At 39.6% G+C, this 17559-nt stretch overlaps 1 protein-coding gene across 5 annotated transcripts in view; it reads left to right on the top strand.

Moving 5' to 3' along the window:
* The window catches only part of Usp9x (ubiquitin specific peptidase 9 X-linked), a 145099-nt gene extending 131939 nt beyond the window's left edge, over positions 1 to 13160 (top strand). For 3 of the 5 annotated variants that reach the window (XM_076562498.1, XM_076562499.1, XM_076562497.1), the window contains 7 exons: positions 697 to 882; positions 1278 to 1498; positions 1588 to 1676; positions 4428 to 4584; positions 5178 to 5390; positions 6496 to 6591; positions 9254 to 13160. In XM_076562498.1, coding sequence (XP_076418613.1) covers positions 697 to 882; positions 1278 to 1498; positions 1588 to 1676; positions 4428 to 4584; positions 5178 to 5390; positions 6496 to 6591; positions 9254 to 9391 — 1100 coding nt within the window. In that variant the 3' untranslated portion in view covers positions 9392 to 13160. Of the gene's footprint in view, positions 1 to 696; positions 883 to 1277; positions 1499 to 1587; positions 1677 to 4427; positions 4585 to 5177; positions 5439 to 6495; positions 6592 to 9253 lie in introns of all 5 variants that reach the window. The other 2 variants (XM_076562496.1, XM_076562495.1) reach the window with 1 other exon arrangement.
* The last annotated feature ends 4399 nt before the right edge of the window (positions 13161 to 17559 follow it).

Here is a 17559-nt window from a genome sequence, read left to right as displayed (position 1 = left end):
GGTTGAGACAAGGTATCTGCAGAGCAAGCTGGCTAGTTAAATAAAGAAAGTATCTGCAAGCTCTAGGTCTGAGAGATCCTGCCACAGAGGATAAGGTGGAAGAGCTTTTGAGGAAGATTCTCAACATAACTTTGGTCTCCACAGACATGTGCACCATGAATATGCATACGAAGAGCCGGGAAATGATCGACAAATTTTTTTTATAAATTATATTTTTTAATGTGTATTGGTGTTTGCCTACATGTATATTTGAGTGAGGGTACCAGATCCCCTAGAACTGGAGTTACAGACAGTTATGAGCTGCCATGTGGGTGCTGGAAATTGAACCCAGGTCCTCTGGAAGAATAGTCAGTGCTCGTAACCTCTTTGCCATTCCTCCAGCCTAGACAAATTTTTTTTTTTTTTTTTTTTTTTTTTTTTTTTTTTTTTTTTTTTGGTTTTTCGAGACAGGGTTTCTCTGTGTAGCTTTGCGCCTTTCCTGGAACTCGCTTTGGAGACCAGGCTGGCCTCGAACTCACAGAGATCCGCCTGCCTCTGCCTCCCGAGTGCTGGGACTAAAGGCGTGCGCCACCACCGCCCGGCAACAAATATTTTTAATAACTGTTGGTTTTGTTCACAAAGTTCTTTCGATCCTAATGTTTTCCTTCCCCATTTTTCTCCTTCTCTGCCTGTTTTCTGTCTTCCTTTTGACTGCAGGAGTGGCAGAGAAGACACAGCTGCTGAAACTGAGTGTGCCTGCTACCTTTATGCTTGTGTCCTTAGATGAAGGTCCTGGCCCTCCAATTAAATACCAGTATGCTGAATTAGGCAAATTATACTCAGTAGTCTCACAGCTAATCCGATGTTGCAATGTCTCCTCAAGAATGCAGTCTTCAATCAATGGTAATGTATTCTTGGCAGTAGTTTTTGAATACTCTGGGTCAGATCTAGAACTAGATTAAATATAATACTGAAGATAGTTAAATACAAAATAAGGATGTGAAGGAAGGTCGATGCTTGGAATATTTTATAATATTTAAAGTCCTGTACCTTTTCACATGATTAATATAAAAGTCATTTTCTGCTTTCTACTAGGTTAAATTTGTAAAATTTTTTGTGTTAGTATACCTAATCATTGTAATACATAGTACTACTTTTCTTCGTTTTGCTTGGGAAACTTGACCTCTACAGCTCATTTTTCTAAAACACATTCACAGGCTATTTTCTGAGAAGTCTGCATTGTTGTTGTAGAGAAGCTTATTGGTTGTTCATTGGTGACAAATCTGTATTTATCTTAGGTAATCCTTCTCTTCCAAATCCTTTTGGTGATCCTAATTTATCACAACCTATAATGCCAATTCAACAAAATGTGGTAGACATTTTATTTGTGAGAACAAGTTATGTGAAGAAAATTATCGAAGACTGCAGTAACTCTGATGAGACCGTCAAATTGCTTCGCTTTTGCTGCTGGGAGAATCCTCAATTCTCATCTACCGTCCTCAGTGAACTTCTTTGGCAGGTTAAAAAAAAACATAACCATTGCTAAATCACTATTACTTGATTTGTTGTCCATTTATCCATTATTCACTGTGTCTTACCTATTTCTAGGTTGCATATTCTTATACTTATGAACTCCGGCCCTATTTGGATCTGCTTTTACAAATCTTACTGATTGAAGACTCCTGGCAGACTCACAGGTAAATACCCTTTTAACATCATTCAACTGAATTGTTTTGGTTTGGGACAGGGTTTCTCTATGTAGCTTTAGGGCCTTTCCTGGAACTCACTCTCTATCCCAGGCTGGCCTTGACCTCACAGAGATCCACCTACCTCTGCCTCCCGAGTGCTGGGATTAAAGGCGTGCGCCACCGCCGCCCGGCTCTGAATTGTTTTTTAATAAAAGAAAACAAACCATCAATAGACTTTGATATACATATGAGTTCGTGGGAGGCAGAGGCAAGCAGATCTCTGAGTTTCATGCTAGCCAGGGATGCAGGGACACCTTGTCTCAAAAAACACCTTAGGTGGAATAGCAAAATGACTCAGTAGGTAAGGGTACTTGTTTCTGCCTGATGACCTGAGTTTGGCCATGGTGGCCATGGTTAAAGGGAAAACCAATTCTCTCCAGCTGTCCACTGTCGTGTGTGTACACACACACACACACACACACACACACACGAATGTGTATTTGGTTATCTTAATAAATATATACTTGGGCTAGAGAGATGGCTCAGCCATTAAGAGCACTGACTGCTCTTCCCAAGGTCCTGAATTCAATTCCCAGCAACCATATGGTGGCTCATGACCACCAGTAATGAGATATGGTGCCCTCTTCTGGCCTACAGGGACACATGCAGACAGAACATTGTATGTATAATAAATAAATAAATAAATCTTTTTAAAAAATATATATATAACCAGGCAGTGGTGGCACAGGCCTTTAATCACAGCACTCGGGAGGCAGAGGCAGGTGGATCTCTGTGAGTTCAAGGCCAGCCTGGTCTACAGAGCAAGATCCAGGACAGGTACCAAAACTACACAGAGAAGCCCTGTCTTGAAAAACAAAACAAAAAAATTTATATATACTGCTAAATCTAACATTGAACTTATAACCAACAGCTTATACCTCACACCTTATGTGAGCTTCTCTAATACACATTTTGTGTAAGATACATCACAGCTTAGAAACACTAGGCAGCACTAAAGCACTTCAGTGCTATACTTGAAGGCCATTTAAAACAGCAAAAGAGGGTACTTCTTCATAGTTTGAAACTCAAACAAGGCAGTCACTTTATTCAGCTTCTGCTAGGAAAGTGCCAGTTCTGGTCAACTTGAATTATTTGCTATTTTGCACATGATCACAGACAGCTAACAACGCACTTTAAGTACTGATTTTTAAAATTATCCATTCTTGGGGCTGTAGAGATGACTTAACTATCTTTTTGAGATGACCCAGATTCAGTTCCTAACACCCACATAGTTGCTCAAAACCCTCTGTAACTCCAGTTCTCTGGGATCTGACACCCTCTTCTGATTCCTAAAGGCACCAGGCTCATAAGTGATGCATATGTGTACGCGCAGGGAAAACACTCATACACTACACCTACACATAAAATAATTTAAACCTTTTAAAAAATTGCCAATGTTTAGTCTTAGTGGAGTTTGCAGATACCAGAATTTACAAATTTGATCTTTTTTTTAACATTGTATGCTTCAGATTCCTGTTACAGAAATAGCAGTAAGCAAAGAACCAGTTTTCTTAGATGCTAATGTTAAAGCTGTCACCATTGATACTCCACTCCTGAGATAATTTTAATGTAGTCTAGGTTCTAGTATTTTCCTTTTTAAAACAGTGTTTAAGATTATATAGCTTTTATTAAGTAATGGCATATATGGACCTTTAATCCCAGCACTCTAATGCAGAGGCAGGTAGATAGATCCCTTTATGTTCTGAGCCAGCCAAGACCACATAGCAAGATCCTTTCTCAAAAAATAGAAAATGTATAACCTTATAGTTAGTGTATAAAGTGATGTTTCAGCAGTTTATGTCAATAAGGGTGGTAATAGCTTAATGACAGAGCATTTAATCTAACGTGAGTTAGGCTGGCCCTCACCCTCAGCACCACTCCCCTCAAAAAAACAAAAAAAAAAAACTGAGTAGAATTTCTGTATAGTATCTTAGATCAAGCAGCAAGAAGCCATTTAGATACTCTTGCTTCTGCCAGCCTCAGCAACCATTAATCTTCTTTCTTCTATAGTTTGCCTATTAGTAGTTTGCCAAAATGGAATTATAACATTGAGCATTTTGTGTCTAATTGTTTTCCTTCATTGTAATGTTTGCAAGATTCATTTACATTATACTATATACTGGTATTTTCTTTTTATGGCTGAATTATATACTTAGTCTTACAGGTATGTCATATTTTGTTTATTGATTGGCAGGTAATGCCTAACACAAAATAAACAGGCACTGGGCATGGTGGCATAAGCATGTAATCTCAGCAGTTGGGAGGCTGTGACAGTCAGATTGAGAGGTCAAAGCCATTCTGTGCTGCATAATGAGACCCTTTGTCAAAATAAAAGACAAAAATAAAGCACATTATTCTCTACTACATTGTTTGTGAACTTGCTTGTTAACTTTTTTAAGTTTGTGTTATTCTTGAGTGTCCTAACTTTGCTTCTGGTGATATATTTAAACATTCTAAGAAAAGCAATTTGAACAAGTAAAGTTTATTAGGGCACAGACTTGACTCAGACTTGTTGGCAACTGTTTGACCCTAGGCAAGCTGTTAATTTTGTCATCTTCTCCAAAATTTAATAGTAGTATGTATTGTCCAGTATGAAACAACTGAACTCACAGACATTGACTGGGTGACATGTAATAGACACTCAATAAATGTTAGCTTCTATTAGATTTTAGAAGTTTTTATCTTCTGATTGTTTTTCAGAATTCATAATGCCCTTAAAGGAATTCCAGATGACCGAGACGGGCTGTTTGACACAATCCAGCGTTCTAAGAATCACTATCAAAAACGAGCATACCAATGTATCAAGTGTATGGTAGCTCTCTTTAGCAGTTGTCCTGTTGCTTACCAGATCTTGCAGGTGAGTGTTTTCTTACAATTTCATAGAAATTTGAATCAGATGCTATTTTAAAGGGCTAAGGCCTTTAAAGTATACTGTTTAAGGCCTTTTAAGGAATACTGTTTACCCAGAATGTACAAAGCCTTGGAGTTAAATCCCCAGCACCACAAACAATAAGAAAGAAAAAAATGACATTAAGATCTTGTTTTAGCTGGGTGGTGGTGGCATATGCACTTAGGAAGCAGAGGCAGGTGGATCTCTGAGTTCGAGTCTAGCCTGGTCTACAAAATGAGTTCCAGGACAGCAAGGACTGAAGAAGGAAACCCTGTTTTGAAAAAACTTAAATGAATGAATGAATGAATGAATGAATGAATGAAATCTTGTTTTAATCCAGGTATGGTATGGTGGGTATCTATCTATAACCCCAATATTCAAGGCTAAGGAAAGAGGAGGACAACAGGTTCAACAACAGCCAGGGCTACATAGCAAGACTCCATTTCAAGGGGGGGGAAAAAAAAGAACAGAATCCTGAATTTGTGGGGTGATTATCATTTTAAGTGTTTTTTGGGATACTCCAAATCCTCTTATATGTGTATATGGTTTTACTTTTAAAGGGCAATGGAGATCTTAAAAGGAAATGGACCTGGGCAGTGGAATGGCTTGGAGATGAACTCGAAAGAAGACCATACACTGGCAATCCTCAATACACTTACAACAATTGGTCTCCCCCAGTGCAAAGCAATGAAACATCAAATGGCTATTTCTTGGAGAGATCACATAGTGCTAGGATGACACTTGCAAAAGCTTGTGAACTCTGTCCTGAGGAGGTAAAAAAAGCCACCAGTCTACAAGAGATAGAAATGGAAGAAAGCAAAGTAATTCTTTAGGCCACTGGTTGTGTATTAATGACAGTGTTGTTTCTTAAAGGCTTTGCTAGAGTTGTGCTTGCTTTAATATTAGTGACATGTTATGTTAATGAGGATACCTCCTAGAGAAATTACTGTGCTATAACCTCAGAAATGCATTTCTAAGAGAATACAAATTAGGAGCTTTTAATTATTTTGTAAACCTTTATGTGTATGGGTACTTTGTCTGTATATATGTCTGTGCACAATGTGCCTTCCTGGTGCCCATGGAGGCTAGAAGAAAGGATGTTAGATCTCCTGGAACTGGAGTTTAACAGATTATTGTGAGCTGCAATTTGGGTATTAGGACTTGAACTTGGGTCCTCTAGAAGAGCAGCAAGTGCTCTTTACCTCTGAGCCGTCTCTCCAGCTCCATTCCCCCACCCCCTTTAACATCATTCCTTTATTCTGTATGTGTGTGCATATGAACCATAGCACATGTGAAGGTAAATATTTTCAAATTAAAATATAACCACATTATTTTCCCCTTTTAGTTACTCCCATATGCACCCCCTTGTTTTGTCTTAGATTCGTGACTTCTTTTTCTTTAAATGTTGTTACATATGTCTATATTCCTAAATCTACAAATAACCTGCTCAGTGTATATAAAGTTACTTAAATGTTTATTATTTTAGGGCTGACCATTTGGTATTGGATAAGTAATTGGGGGACTCTACCTGGGGGATATAATTTTCCTGCTTTAAGCATTCTTTGTTTACCTTTAATTCTCTGTCTAGGCTTGAAATCTCATGACATTTCCTCCTTCCATGTTAGTACATCTATTGGTATCCTTGTTTAGGCAGCCATGTATGTATGTGGCTTCCCTGGCATTTCTAGGAGACAGTCTCACAGCAGACGTCCTGTTCCTCTGGCTCTTTATAAGCTTCTGCCCCCTCAGTGGTTGGGAAGGTTCCCTGAGCCTTAGGTTGCAGGAGTAATAAACAGTTTTTAAAAGTTGTTGCTAAATCAACAAGAGTTGGCAGTGAGTTTGATGATGCCTGCATTATTATTATTTTTTTTAAATTAGGAACCAGATGACCAAGATGCCCCAGATGAGCATGAGTCACCTCCGCCGGAAGATGCCCCATTATACCCCCATTCCCCTGGATCTCAGTATCAGCAGGTAAACAGGAATCAGATAGTGGGGTTAACCTCTACAGTGGTTCTCAACTTTCCTAATGCTGTGACCCTTAAATACAGTTCATGTTGTAGTGACCCCCAACTATAAAATTACTTTCATTGCTACTTAATAACTGTGATTTTGCTACTGTTATGAATCATAATTTAAATATCTGATATGCAGGAAATCTGATATGTGACCCCTGTGAGAAGGTAATTCAGACCATCCCCAGAGGTTGCAACCCAGAGATTGAGAACCACTGCTCTGGAACCAATCTCATTCTTACTTGTAAAGGATGGCTTTTTACCATGACTGTAAACTCAGAGATTATCTAAACTAACTTGGGGTACATGATCAAAAGAATGGTTGGAGTGGGGTCATGGTGCAAATTTAATTTGCCCCAGTGATGTCGTTCCCTTACCAAATAGATATGTCTTATGCTAGAATAGAGTGGGTAAAAACTGCATGATTCTTCTCAGCATAAAATAATAATCATTGCTCAGTCTGCTAGTGGATTCTGAAAACACAAAGATATGGCAGTGAATTAATGTTGCTTAGCCTGGGATTTCATTGGCAGTAAAAATTATGGGGAATTTGGCATGTTTCTACAGGTGATTAACTGTCAAATTACAAAAGTGGGTAAAGAAATAATGTCCTAAATGGGGACATTCCTAAAATGTAGATGAGGCCAAATCAAATGGCAGTAGTATACAGATGGACACTGGCTTCCTGGCATGGTACAGAGTGCTAGAACTCAAGAGTGTCGGACTTACCTTTAACCCCAGCACTCAGGAGACAGAGATGGGCAGATCTCTTGAGTTTGAGACAAGCCAGGACTACGTATTAAGACCCTGTCTTTGGAGGGGTGAGGGCTTGAGATCTGTTGACAGTCTAATCCTGACAGAAACAGCCTGGCTGACATAGTAAGTTTCTTTTCTTTTTTAATTTTATTTTATTTTTTATTTTTGTTTTTCAAGACTGGATTTCTGTGTTTCCCTGGCTATCCTAGAACTTGCTCTATAGACCAGGCTGATCTCTAACTCAGACATCTGCTTGCCTCCTGAGTGCTGGCATTAAAGGAAAGGCAACATAGTGAGCTTCAGGGCCAGCCAGGGCTACATACACAACTAGTCCCTAGCCTTTAAAAAAAATTCAGGAACCAGCACAGAAGTTACTTTGATCAGCCTATATTTTTTTGTTTGTTTGGTTTTGGTTTTTGGTTTTTGGAGACAGGGTTTCTCTGTGTAGCTTTGTGCCTTTTCCTGGAACTCACTTGCTCACTTGGTAGCCCAGGGTGGCCTCGAACTCAGAGATCCACCAGCCTCTGCCTCCCAAGTGCTGGGATTAAAGTCATGTGCCACCGCTGCCCGGCTGATCAGCCTATATTTTTTTTTTTTAAGATTTATTTATTATGTATACAGCATGTATGACTGCAGGCCAGAAGAGGGCACCAGATCTCATTATAGATGGTTGTGAGCCACCATGTGGTTGCTGGGAATTGAACTCAGGTCCTCTGGAAGATCAGTCAGTGCTCTTGACCTCTGAGCCATCTCTCCAGCCCGATCAGCCTATATTTTAATCTAGCCTAGTTACTTTTTCTTCAGCCTTGTTGTGATCTCAGTAGCATTAATAATTAACATTAATAATTTTGTCTGCATAAGCAGTTGCACCTATGGATTTCAGGTCATGGTCAATCAGGTTTATCCTGTGAAAGAGTCAGTGTTCATGTAGGCTAGCCCTCACATCATTCTTTGAAAACTAAACCAAGAACAGTAATGCGGTATTTTAATTTGTCAGGCTTACACACACCTAAATGTTTGGCACTGGGCTAGCAAAATGAGTCAGTGGGTAAAGGTGCTTACCATACAAGCCCCATCTGAGTTCAGTCCCTAGGACCAACCATTATAGTAAAAGGAGAAAATAACTCCTTCAAGCTGTCCTCTGACCTTCACATCACATTATGATATACATACCTACACATATACTAATAATAGGATTATATTTTTTCTTATTTTATGTGTATTAGTGTTTTGTTTGCGTGTATAAAGTGAACTGGAAGCCCTAGGACTATAGTTAAAGGTGGTGGTGATCCACTATGTGAGTGCTGGGAATCAAATCTAGTTCCTTTGCAAGAAGAGCAGCCGGTGCTCTTAACCACTGAGCTGTCTCTAGTCCCTAAATATACATATTTGACACTAAAAAAAAATCACTTTGGACAAAGATTTTTACATACCTACCCAATCACTTGCTTGGTCTTTAGGGTCCTGAGGTTTGTATTTGCCTGTAAGATTTTTCTTTTTCAACCAGTTTTTGTTATTAGGCAAGTGTATTTAGAAGTAAGTCCTAAGAATAAAATAAATGTTTACATTCCCAACAATTTCAACTCATGGTTTTAAAGTGTGATTGCTGTTGGAAAAAGGTTGACTTTTTCCTAGATTTATTTTGCCACATTTAATTATGGTATTGTGTGTATATGCAAGTGAGTGTCAGTTGCAGACTCAGGTGTCAGACCCTGTAGCCGGAGTTAGGCCAGTTATAAGCCACTTGGCATGGGTACTAGGAACCACACTCAGGTCCTCTGTATGACCAGTACATAGTCTTAACCTCTGATCCATTTCTCCAGCCATGGAAAAATTGTAATGCACACATTTCTTTTACCTTTCAGAATAACCATGTGCATGGACAGCCATATACAGGCCCAGCAGCACATCACATGAATAACCCTCAGAGAACTGGCCAACGAGCACAAGAAAATTATGAAGGCAGTGAAGAAGTGTCCCCACCTCAGACCAAGGATCAGTGAAATGCACATATTAACTGGTTCCATCAAGACTGTGCACCCAGGCCTTACAGTCCAACTTTTTTCTGTGTCTGGCTAATATTTAAAACTAGAAAAACTATTCCTAATCAACATGGAGTGGAGAGTTTATTCACTGTCTTACCTGCAGAAATATGCTGTCAATATATAACCCGCCTGCAGTGGAAAGTGTATAGTGTTTTGTAATAAATGGCCTGATGCTAATGTGTAAATGGCAAAGGTGTATATAGTATATTAATGTTTGACTGTTAATTCTTAAGCAAGAAACTTTTTCTTTCCTTGATGAGACTCACAGATCTACAAAAACTACATTAATTTTCTTGTTATACCCACTGCACTCTGCAGCCAGTGTTGCCTACCTTGTGGCAGTTGGATCACCTCCTTTACAAAAACAAAAAGTAAACCAACAGCAACAAAAGAGCCCATTCATGTCACACCAGTAGTTTCATGTTCATTCTTTGCCACTGGAGTCAATTTTACTATGAGCAATGTAAGGCTGGTTACCTTTTAATTATTTGGTTGATGTGGAAAATTGGTGATGTACTATGTTTCTAGATCTTTTTCATTGCCTTTTTATTCTGATGTTAGGTTAATCACTTTGAAGCTATAGATATGCTGTAACATTTAGCATGGCTTCACACAAGGTAGTGTAGCCAATGAGGAAATATTACCATAATGACTGCAGTTGTCCTGACGTGGAGGCTGCATTGCTCGGAGCTTTCCTTCTTCAACCCTAGACTATAAACTACAGGCTGAGGGGAGAACTGTGGCAAGCGAGCAGTTCTCAGTTGCACACATGTTCCTTCTTGTGTTTGACAGTGCAGATCTCTGGGTGGGATAAAGAACACTTAAATTTATCGATTTAGTGGTGGGAATTTTGAAAGATTTAAAACAAATATGCAAAAATTTGCTATGCCAGGATGCTGGCTGGAGCCTAGTAGAAAACTGTATTTGGTGTGCTTGTTTTGTTCTTTGGTAGAGCTTACTAAGTGACTCTTCTCAAACTTTCCTTCTGCTGGACCCCAATGATGCAGAAGTCAGAACCCCACAGTCTTTGGATTACCTCTGCACCAAGATGTCTGACTGATTCTCTGCTCAGTCATAATTTTACTTGAAAGCAAGAATTGTCCTAGCTCCTTTTCCATTCCAAAAATTTTAATGTTCAAAGCAGGGTCTAATTTAAAAATAAAAGATTACTGGTAGTTAATATAATTGAGGTATCACAATTTTAGAATAAACAATTTGAATGAAGATAAAAGAATTCATCAGTTAATACTGTATTTCAAAGAGAATTGGTGACTTGAATGTGTATAATTTTCGGAAACTGTCTAAAACCAAATACCCCTGCAAACAGATACAACCCACCCTATTTAAATATTTTGCTGTTTTATTTTATAGAAATTATTTTGCTGAATTCGCAAATAGAATTTGATTTAAGAAGAACTTTTTGTCCTGTGGTGTGTTTGGTGGTTTTGGTACCTTCTCTCTTGTTTTTTTTTTTAAAGACTGCATATATTATGCACAGAAAGATTGGCTCTTTACTAAAAGGACTTGGAAAACAGGAAGTTGATGCTATAAAAGTTCCCCTAACAATCAATCTTACACTTTTTGTATTTTTTTATATACATGTGTATTTAATGAGCACAAGCTTGGTTGTATTTTTTACATTTCAGTTGATAGGAAAATGTTGAAAGGCTATCATTGGCACTGGTCAAAGCAGAAGCAAAATTGAGCATTTTTATTTTGTGATTTAAAAGGGGCAGTATTTAAGATATAGCTTTGGTATCTTATTTGCAGTATTCCATAATCCTGCTTCTAGGCTTCCTGTAATTTTAGCAACTTTTGACACTAGATAGATTCTGTTTACTTCAGAATTGGCTTTTGTTTCAGTTTTTGTGGAGCTGGGGATCCAGGGCCTCAAGCACTCCAGGCAAGTGCTCTACCACTGAGCTGCACCTCCAGCCTGAATTGAAGTTTGAGCAAAGGTTGTACAGTGTTTGCCTTTCCAACTGGAAGTTTTCAAAGTTCCTCAAGTAGTGGAGTAGGTTAGCTTTGTTTGGACAAGTAACTGGTACTAGTTACATTATCTTACCATCTGACAGACAATTTTGATATTTTCTGCTCCTTAACAAAATTATGAAATACATAAAACTTAGTGACTTCCTAGATAAGAGAAAACTTGACATTCTCAAAGGCTGTGAATTTTTTGTCTTGGAGGGATTCCCCCTCCCCATTAGTTGCTTTGAGTGTATAAGCCCACCAGTTCCTAATGAGGGCTTATGAGTCATGTTTCCCTCCATTTGAGAAAGAGCTGGTCTGTGTTGTGACCACGAGTGAGGGAAAGTGAACAGAGTTATTTTTGTTTGTTTGTGCAAATTATTTTCTACATTTAACTCTTTAAGCATTAATGTATAACCGGAAATTTTAAGATGCATGTTATTGTAAGAGCAACATAGTGGTGATTTTGAGGTCTTTCTCTAAAACATAAATGGCACGTTTTAAATTTCAAGTCTTAAAGTGCCTAAAAATTATTTGATTCTCTCAACTGATTCTTTTGAGCCATATGTTTCCTCCTTTAAATGTTTGTTGCAGAATCACTAGTCTTCCTTTGAAATACTCCCACGTTTCTAAATGGCATGATTACTCTATTGAAGACAGTAGAATCTGTTAACGTAAAGACTGAAGAGATTTTAATTGTAAAACTGTGTGAACTGGGGCTTTGCCCAGTCAGATCTAAGTATTTCCGTGTACAACTTGGTAAACACCATATTGCTGCTGTTTCTAAGCCCTCCCTCCACCAACCGAATTATCATGTTCAGCATCACAGAGGCAGAAATACAAACATAATCATATTTGGGCTTTGTTTCTTTTCATTGATTTTTCTCAGTGATGATTTCCCAGCTTTTTTGTCTCAGCTATAATTATACAGACCTAGAATTATTCAAATGTTTTCTATTTTCATGATTAACTTTTATTAGTGAACAATAACAACTTAAGTCTTTAATCCTCATATTGGTTAAAAAGATGAGGAGCCTTTTTTATTTGAATTACTTTTGTAAAGGAAAGCAACAGTCTGTGAATATTCAGGTGACTACTTTGGAATAGTTCTTTGGGTTTTTATTAGTATTTTTCCAGGTTATGTTCTCCCATGGACTATTTTACTTTGTCAAATTTTGTGGTTGATTTGGTGGCTATATCCTGCCTTATTTAGAATTTTAGAAAATTGCCTTTTTGTGATAAGTGCCCAGTTTTGATTTCTAGTTTGAAGGTACGAGGACATGCAGACTGCTGATAGAGGAAAACAGCACCCCTTTACCCCAGCTTTGTGTTAGCAACAAAACCGTTCTCAGTACTGGTTTCATCGCAGGGACCACCCAGAATTGGTCCTGCACCTACTTGAGTGTTGCATATTGAAAATAAGGTTTTGGGTGTGATAAATCACTAAAGAAGTGCTGAATGTATTAAGAACTTGCTGCCGATTGTATTTTTAACTATTATTTTGTGTTTGCAGAAGTATGTAGCACTTGTCCTCCAAACTTACAGGTGTAAGTGGGGGGAAGGTGAACCACATTTTAAAGTCACTAATGAGTGCAATTTTTTTTTTTATTTTGGAATTGGGGTTCCCAAAAGGAAATTTCACCACCCAAATCTCACATACTTCTTAGCCTTTTACAAGCCAACAGACTGACATAAAAGATTGTCCACAGTTCGTAAGATCTAGCACATATACAAAAATAAAACTTTATAAATTAAATTTTGGTTTTTCTTTTATTTATTGAAACAGTGTTTCTAAGTTCTAAAGCCCATTTCCCCCCTGTATTGCTGGGGGTGGAATGCAGGGCCTCAAATATATAGACAAGTGCTATATCACTGAGCCACATTCCTGGCCCTTGAATTTTTTAAGAGAAATGTTTATAATGGGTCATTTATAGATCCAGTATGTATTCATGTCTAAGCAGCTGAACATTGGGTCTTGATTTTAAATCTGAGAAGTTCCCTGTTTTGAGGGGTTAAGTTAGTGTAAAAATTCTCTTTAGCATTTCATCTGTAACTTTTCAGTGACTGAAAAAGTACATTTGACTTCTGCAAAACCTGTTGATGCTTCTCCAAAGTTGGAATACTTCAAGGATTACTGCTGAAGAAAGGCATTTCAAATATTCCTCACATTTGATTTTTACTGAAACACCAGCTCAGGCTGGTCTGGAATTTAGTTTGTAACCAAGGTGACCTCAAACTATGACCTTTTGTCACAGCCTCCAAAGTGTCAGGTATATATGATTTTCTCCCCTTTTTTTGTTTTGTTTTTCGAGATAGGGTTTCTCTGTGTATCTTTGGAGCCTGTCCTGGAACTCACTCTGTGTCCCAGGCTGGCCTCGAACTCGCAGAGAAGATCCACCTGTCTCTGCCTCTCGAGTGCTAGGATTAAAGGCGTGCACCACCACTGCCCGGCCACTTTTTTTTTTTTAAGAAAAATTGGGGCCTAGTATAATGGTATGTGCAGCAAAGTATAATAGTATATGCCTATGAACCTACCTACCACTAAGGGTAGGATCAGCAGTTCAAGGTCACCTTCACTACTAAATTTGAGGCCATCCTGTACTGAAAGACCCTATCAGAACTATATAAAACCAAATAAAATACAAAATTCTTGCCTTTTGGGAAACTGATTTGACCATTTCTCTGTGAATTTTATAATCTTTTAGCTAAGTATTTGGGACAAGAAGTGCTCAACATCAGGGGCTCGGGAGTTCCTTGCATATGTGAGATCTTGGGAGTGAGACCATAGTGTAAACACAAATCACATTATATGATACATGCACATTCTGAGAATAATTCCATACTTTTAAAAAAGATTTTTATTTATGTATGAGTGCTTTATCTGCATGTACAACTTTATGCCAGAAGAAGGCATCAGATCCCACTAGACTTTGTTATGAGCTACCATGTGGTTGCTGGGAGTTGAACCTGGGTCCTCTGAAAGAGCAGGCAATGCTCTTAACCACTGAGTCATCTCTCCAGCCTGAGTAATTCTGTAGTTGTAATGAGCCATTATGTTTGACTTTGAGGTAGGTTTTGGTTTGTTTGTTTGTTTTCTTTTGCTGGGCTGGGCCTAGAGCCTGCCATGTATTAGGCAAGCTATCACTGTACCACTAAGCCATCTTCATTCTAGAAATTGAAACATAACAAAACATTTCAGGCACATTTTAAAAAGACATTCCTTTTAAATGTACAAAACTTGGGAAGAGTGGGATGGGAATCACTTCAGCTGAGGGCCAATAGTACCTGACTGCTCCTTAGTGCTTCAGAACACAGCGTGTCTCACCAAGTCAGAGACACAGTGAAGAGGAGAACGAACCACTTTCAGGGACCTTTGATGAGAATCCACCTGGTTGCTTGCCGTTCTCACTGCTGTGTTCTCATCCATTCCTTTCCCAACCATTGGGGCATTGAATAACCAACTTAGGAGCTCAGGAGAGATTTTAGATGGATGTTCTATCTTGGACTCGAGGTTCTATCTTGTACCCAGAGAAAAGGAGACACTAGATTCATAAAGGTACATATAGCGGTAACGCTCGCATTACCGATACCCGTTCACCATGTCCGAGCGAAGGGCTGCGGATTAAAAATAGAGATAAGAGACAACGAGTCATTCGCCACAGCTGAATGCCGTTTATTGAAAGAGGGAAGAAACCTAAAATACAGTCTTACAGCACAATAGATGATCCCTGGAGGGCAGAAGTTCGCTACCTGCTACTGAATGTTCTACATTCTTGCATCTAAGTTGTTTACACCAAGTGCGGGATACAGGAACAAAGAACCTCCGGTGAGCTCTCCGAGCTCACCGGTGATCCTTAGGTGGGTCTCTCCTTAGGTGAGAAGGAGACTGGCAGGGAATCTAAATAGGGAGGACATCTGGTCAAGGTCAGCAAGCAAGGAGGCAGCCACTCACAGTCGGGGGCCGGGGCCCACAGGTACAGAATTGCAGGCTGGGAAAATGGCTCAGGCAGCACAGTGCTGGCTGCAAGCACTAGGTCTTGAGCTAAATGGCAGAACCCGCACTTGTAATCCCAGCACTGGGTAGGTAAAGATAGGCATAGCTCTGCGACTCCCTGGCTAGTCAGCCTAGCCTATGGGTCAGCCAGAGACCCTGTTGTAATAAAGGGGTGGTAGAAGCCTTCGTGTTGATAGACACTTTTAATCTCACCCAGCACTCAGGAGGCAGAAGCTGGTGGATCTCTATGATGCTGAAACCAACCTAGTCTACAAAGTGCGTTCCTGGAAAGCCAGAGCTATTTAATAGACCCTGTCTCAAAACAAAAAAAGCTGACGTTGATTACAGTGTATGATGGGGGAGAGGTATGTGCTTGCTACTGTGAACTCGTTAAGGTCAGAGAACATCTTCAGGGATTTATGAAAGTCAGTTCTCTCAATACCATGTGGATCTTAGGAACTGAACTCAGGTTGTCAGACTTGGCAGCAAGTGCTTTTACCCTCTGAGCCACCATTTGCTTTTTAAGTACAGAATGGACTAAAAGAAAGCTGGATGGGCTGGGCCATGGTGACACATGCCTTTAATCCAGCACCCGGGAGACAGGCAGACGGATCTCTGAGTTTGAGACCAGCCCGGTCTACAGAGCGAGTTCCAGGACAGCCAGGACTGTTATATGGAGAAACCCTGTCTTGAAAAACAAAAACATAAAAAACAGCTGGGTGGGTGTGGTGGCTCATATCTATAATTCCATATAATTCCACCCACCACTTGGGAAGCTGAGGCAGGATGAACATGATCAGGGTGAGTTCTAGGCCAGCCTAGGCCAAGGTCACAAAAAGTACACACAAAGCTAGAAAACAAAAACACATACAATGTCACCTGAATCTCCATTAAATACTGAGGTCTGCCATGAGGTTAGTTTAAAAACAGTTAAAGGTGGGAGCTGGAGAGTTGGCTCAAGTTGAGAATACCTACTGCTCTTGCAGAGGACCCTAGTTTGGTTCCCAACTTGTAATCAGCCTATTCTCACCCAAGAGAAGGAGACCAGGATGAGTCTTGATGAATCTGAAATTTTTATTGAGCCACACAGACCCAGCTGGGGGCATGCACTCTTGTAACTACAAGTCTAGGGGTGACCCCAAGCTGAGTGAACAGGGGGTGATTTTATTTTCCCCTTTAGATCACTTAGTCTTTTTTGTTGTTGTTGTTGTTGTTGATTGGTTGGTTGGTTAGTTGGTTTTTTGAGGCAGGATCTCACTATGCAGCTCTGGCTGTCCTGGAACTTGCTCTAGGAACTCCAACCTAAACCAGGTTCGCCTCAAACTCGGGATCTGCCCACCCCTGGAGTGCTGGGATTAAAGTTGTGCGCCACCACAGCCCGGCCAAGCAGAGGGTTTATAAGGTAAAAACCACGAGTTTGGTACATCCTGTTGATATAGCCTCGATGGCTCTTAGCAAGCATGACAGGCTATTAATTTTTAATAAGAACAGGGCACAGTTGTGTCACCATGGTATTTCTGTTTGATCAGGGAAGGGGGCAGAAAGCCTTCTGGTTGCACGAGCAAAACAATGCAGGTTAGCAAAAGTTCCTCCAAGTGCCATACATGCCTGAGTATGTCAGTCAGGCTGGCTTCAGTTTTAGCCCAAGGATGGCTCAGGATTTAGCAAATGTTTTTTTCTCACTTCATACTCACAAACCATCCATTACTCCTTGGGTACCAGGCACGTATGTTGTACACATACATACATGCAGGCAAAACACTCATACACATAAATCTAAAAACATTGTAAAAAGCAAAGGTTAAAGGCCAGAAAGATGGCTCAGCAGGTAAAAGTGCTTGCTACCAAACCAGGAATGGAAAGCTGAGTTCTGTCCTCGGGACCCACAGGATGAAAGGAGAGAACCAACTTTCCCCAACAAATTGTCCTCTGACTTCCACATGTGTATTTCCACACACATACACAATAAATAAATTGTGATTCATTTTTTTGAAATGGGTCTTACTATGTAGACCAGGCTGGCCTTGAACAATAAATTTTGTGAGTTAAAAAACTTTTTTTTTTTTTTTTTAGTGAGACAGGGTTTCTCTGTGTAGTCCTGGCTATTCTGGAACTTGCTCTGTAGACCAGGCTGGCCTTGAACTCAGAGATCTTTGTGCCT

The sequence above is a fragment of the Peromyscus maniculatus genome, chromosome X (genome assembly GCF_049852395.1).
Source record: "Peromyscus maniculatus bairdii isolate BWxNUB_F1_BW_parent chromosome X, HU_Pman_BW_mat_3.1, whole genome shotgun sequence".
Taxonomy (NCBI): domain Eukaryota; kingdom Metazoa; phylum Chordata; class Mammalia; order Rodentia; family Cricetidae; genus Peromyscus; species Peromyscus maniculatus.
This window is presented reverse-complemented; position numbering and strand designations above follow the sequence as displayed.